Here is a 4307-nt window from a genome sequence, read left to right as displayed (position 1 = left end):
TTCACGTGTATATCGTAAAAAATACTCTTCATTTCTTCACATATAATTTCGCGGAATCTAATATCTCCACTAATCGCTCGAAAATTGAAGGCATATATTGTCCTACGTGACATGGAAACTTATAAGTTGTCGAAGATTATTTAAATTATTACAATCCGAAGGCTTATACAATAGTTCTCCACATGTCCATTCGAGGTCCGTGGGTTTTCTCGTATCTGGCGTTGCTTCTCTCTCTCCACCTTTGCCCTCTCCTCGGTTTTCTTTTCCGCAAATATCAGCAATGTACACACACACGGTACATGCACGGTAAACAGATCGATACGGGATAGGAATAGAAAACTAAAAATTTTGAGAGATCTCTACCCGATTCGCGAGAGCAGGTGAAGACTTGACGTCATGCGCAACTAACAGAAAAGCAAATCGCTTAGTACTATATTATCAGAGACGAAATTTGTGCAGGCGCGTGTACCTTTCACAGGCGTAAAAATATATAAATATTTTATAGTATTTTTGTTATGAATACTTTATATAAAAATGCCAAAATGCAAACTGTAATCGTGTGGAAGATTCACATCTGCAGTTCAACATTAAAATTGTAATCGATGTTATTATTATTTGTACCCTTTGTATGCAAGATGTACAGTTGATTTTTACATGTCTATTCCAAGTCTGAGGGCCTTCTCGTACCTGCCCTAGTAGCACAGCGCATTGGCTAAACATCGGCCCGATGTTTAACCGACGTTTGTTCAATGCACTGTGCTACTAGGGCGGCGTTGCTTCTTTTTACTTTTGCCTTCTCCTCGGTTTTTTTTCCACAGAATCAGCAAACAATGCATACACACATATACGGAACATGCACGCTAAACAGATCGATATGGGATACGGATAGAGATTAGGAAGGAGATGGATTAAATCAAGAGGTAATCCAAATACCAGCTACTTATTCTGCGAGAAAAGACAATCTAAACAATTACACATATTACACGGTAAACAATATATATATAAAAAGATACTTGATAAAAAAAGGGGGGGAATGCGTAACAGTATTAAGCGTGCACCGCCTAATTTGCACGCATACCGTCGGTTCGGTAAATCTATTAACCAAGTATTGTCGTGACAGTTTTATCTAACGGAGATCTTTGCTCCTCGACAAGACTTATGAAGATAAATAAGCATTTAAGCTCTCTCGTGAAGAGAAACAGAGGAGGGGTATTTTCTGCAACTTAAAATCGTAAAATGTACAATACCAAAAAAGAGCACGCCAACATTGCGACCAATGTCGGATTACAATATCGGTAATGCGTATCTAACCGTTCGTCGTATATAATTAAATAAAATACCGTGTAGAATGGAAATTACTTTGATATTCTATAAAAAAACGCGCGCGCGCGCGCGCGCGCCAAAACAGTACGCTAAAATAGTTGTATGTCGTGTTTCACAGAGTCAATTGTGAATAAATAACGAAAGAAAAGTTTGCGACGTTGAAACGTACATAAAATAAAAGTCAAATGTGTAAACGCTCAGATATCTAAACGGCGATTTATCTCACTCTTGGAGCTTAAGCTCTGACGTTCGTCAAATTCGAGCCTCTCAATCTACAATCTTTACGGGAGATAAATCTCTTAAAATAATAAATTGCACGAATCTATTGCGATCGCTCGAACTCACAGCGAGATAAATCTCTCTTCCGAGTACATTCACACTCGTGGCAACAAGACGCGCCTCAGCAGCGTCTCGGCGCCTCGGGATCTCCAACACCTCCGCCAAGTATTTTCAACGTCTTCCGTCCATTTTCACCGCAATTCATCCTTTGTCTTTCTCTCCCTCTTTCTCTGTTCCCTTAGACAGAGACAAAAGAGCATGGAAAACAATTCAAGAAATGATTGAAATTGAAAACTAAAGATCAAAGTTAAATGACGTTGACGAAAATCGGGATTAAAACGCGAAGTGCGGCGGGAATAAGGTCGCGCGAGGGCCCGACGAGCGGTGAGCGTGTACGGCTGGGGGTGCGAACGCGACGCAAGAGGATGGCAGGTGGTGCGATTGAGCGGCCGAGGCGAGGAGCATGGATGCTGGTATTTGCTGACGGTGGGCATCGGGCCCGAATGCGGCACGAGGTGCGACGGTGGCCGCCGGCTGTTGTGCCTGCGCTACGAAGTGCGTGCGCTGCAAGCCCGGCGGGAACGGATGGACCCGCGCGGTTGGGCCGCTCGCTGGCTCGCTACGAAGCCCGGCGCCAGAAGAGCCGGCGTGTAGCGGGCCACTGCGCGGCGAGCCGTACACCAGTTGCCTCGCTTTCTGCAGGTCGCCGGCGACGGGCATCAGCCTGGTCCTCCTCAGGTCGAAGGCCGACGTCCCTTGGTAGCCCGGCGGCGGGTTCGGTCTGCTGAGGCACGCTCGGATCAGCGCGTTGATAGCGTCGCTCGCCACCAGTGGCTGCAGCTTGGGCGTTGCGAACGTGTACAGGTAGCCGGTCTCGCTCGCCATCAGTAGCATCATCTGCGTGCCGGTCAGCGTCGTCAGCTCGCGCGCCTGCGAACACGTCGCATCGTTAATTCTCGCGAATTCTCCGAGGGGGAAAGCACAAGCGTGTTTGTCCCGCAAACACATTTATCGCGAATGCGCTTTGCTTTTGTGACGGTACGTTACTTTGCCGCACGCGACGTTCTTGCTGCGCAACGTGTCTCTTGGATAAACTGTTGTAATTTTCGCACCGACGCTCGACTTGTGGAATATTAGGATACGATTGCGTTAGTCTCCTCGAATGGGAGATAAAATATCATTGACGCTACAATGAACATAAAACATCGAAAACCGGCTGAAAAAGGCGTGAAAAATTCTAAATGAAGAGAAACTGTACAAAATTTAGGGCGCATTCTAGCAAGGGATGCAGATTGACGCAGCGTCGCCTGTTGCTGGGAAGCGCCCTTAATCACGTCGCAGGTTATTTAAACAACATCGCACGATAATCAGGTATACCTTCACGAAATATCAACGTTACAGAGTACCGAAGAAAGGCATAGACACGTGTCACCTGTTTGAAATACAAGCTTGACAACAAGAACAGAGCGACAAGCCGCAAGGCGATACGAACCTTCTTCATAATGCCGGACTTTCTCCTGGAGAACGTTCTGTATCTCCTGACCTTGTCATTGATGTACTCCATTTTGACCCTGACCCTCCTGCCGCCCAACGGGGGTGACTTCTTCGGCTGGTCCCGACTCGGGAACCCGCCGAGGTTGTCGGACACGCCGTCGCCGCGTACGCCCTGCGAGGGCAATTGCTGCTGCTGTGGCTGCTGCGCCACCAGGTCGCTGCCCACGTCGTGGACCACGTCGCACGTGGCGCGCTCGATGTCCTGCTGCACGGGGGAGTCGACGTCCGGCGTCGCGGACGACATCGCGGTAGCGGCCTGTGTGGATCTTCAACGACTTCAACGCGCAATCGGCGCAATCTATCGATAATCAGCGCCTTCGCTCGCGGCGGGAGGTCGGCAAATTATTTCAATTTTCCGTACGTTGGGACGAGTGGCCCATCCAGGGAGCGTTGTCCGCGCCAGAACGAGCCCCCCGCGTTTATACACGATTGTTTATCGTCGCGCGAGCGCGAGCGCGTTGCAGCAGGCGCGAGCGCGTCGCAGGCGCGAGCGCGAGCGCTTCGCAGGCGCGACGGATCGTCCGGAAGGGGCGCGGAAAGCCGCGCGATCTCCCCGATCGGCCTGCGTCCGCGCGAAACCGCGGGAAGGCCGAAGGCGGTGTCATGGCGGCGTGTTCTGCGCAGGGTAAGGCAATTTCGTGATCTTTGTCGAATCGCTGTCGTCCCTTGGCGATACCTCGGCGCGGTCGCGCGCCTCGACGAGAAACTGAGTTGGGAAATCGACACGGCATCCCAATTCCAGTATCGATGGAGCCCGATACGCTATTTCGGTGCCTCGGAAGCGCCTTATTTGGATCCCGACAATATGGCCATCGCCGACGTCCAACAGATCGCGTCTACCCGGTGGTCTTTCGAGGATGCCGCGCGTGGCGAATCGCCAGGATTTAGAACGTGAGCTTGGCGTCCGGTTTCACCGACGTCGCTGGCTTTAATCTTACAATTAGCTCAATTCATCTTTCGCCTCTCTCCAGGTGTTTCCTTAAAAAGAGGCGAACAATGAGACTGTGAGGTTGAAATTAATTAAGCGACGTTGATGAATTTATTTTCTGTTGAAACCAACGATCGAACTGTAACGGAATGCACGCACGCGCCGTCGAGCCCGAGTGCTTTTCATTTAAGCGACATTAACTAATCGTAATAGATCGAGTGTG

At 49.5% G+C, this 4307-nt stretch overlaps 1 protein-coding gene across 1 annotated transcript; it reads right to left on the bottom strand.

The window, feature by feature from the left end:
* Positions 1–576: 576 nt before the first annotated feature.
* LOC105564067 lies at positions 577–3580 on the bottom strand. The gene is made up of 2 exons (XM_012016167.1): positions 3095–3580; positions 577–2532 (listed from the first exon to the last, which is right to left on the bottom strand). Exons 1-2 carry the CDS (start codon positions 3398–3400, stop codon positions 1936–1938), a joined length of 903 nt encoding a protein of 300 aa, XP_011871557.1. The 5' UTR covers positions 3401–3580; the 3' UTR covers positions 577–1935.
* Positions 3581–4307: the final 727 nt, after the last annotated feature.

This window comes from Vollenhovia emeryi, unplaced genomic scaffold (assembly GCF_000949405.1).
Source record: "Vollenhovia emeryi isolate VEMERY1.0 unplaced genomic scaffold, V.emery_V1.0 DF939169.1, whole genome shotgun sequence".
Lineage (NCBI taxonomy): Eukaryota > Metazoa > Arthropoda > Insecta > Hymenoptera > Formicidae > Vollenhovia > Vollenhovia emeryi.
This window is presented reverse-complemented; position numbering and strand designations above follow the sequence as displayed.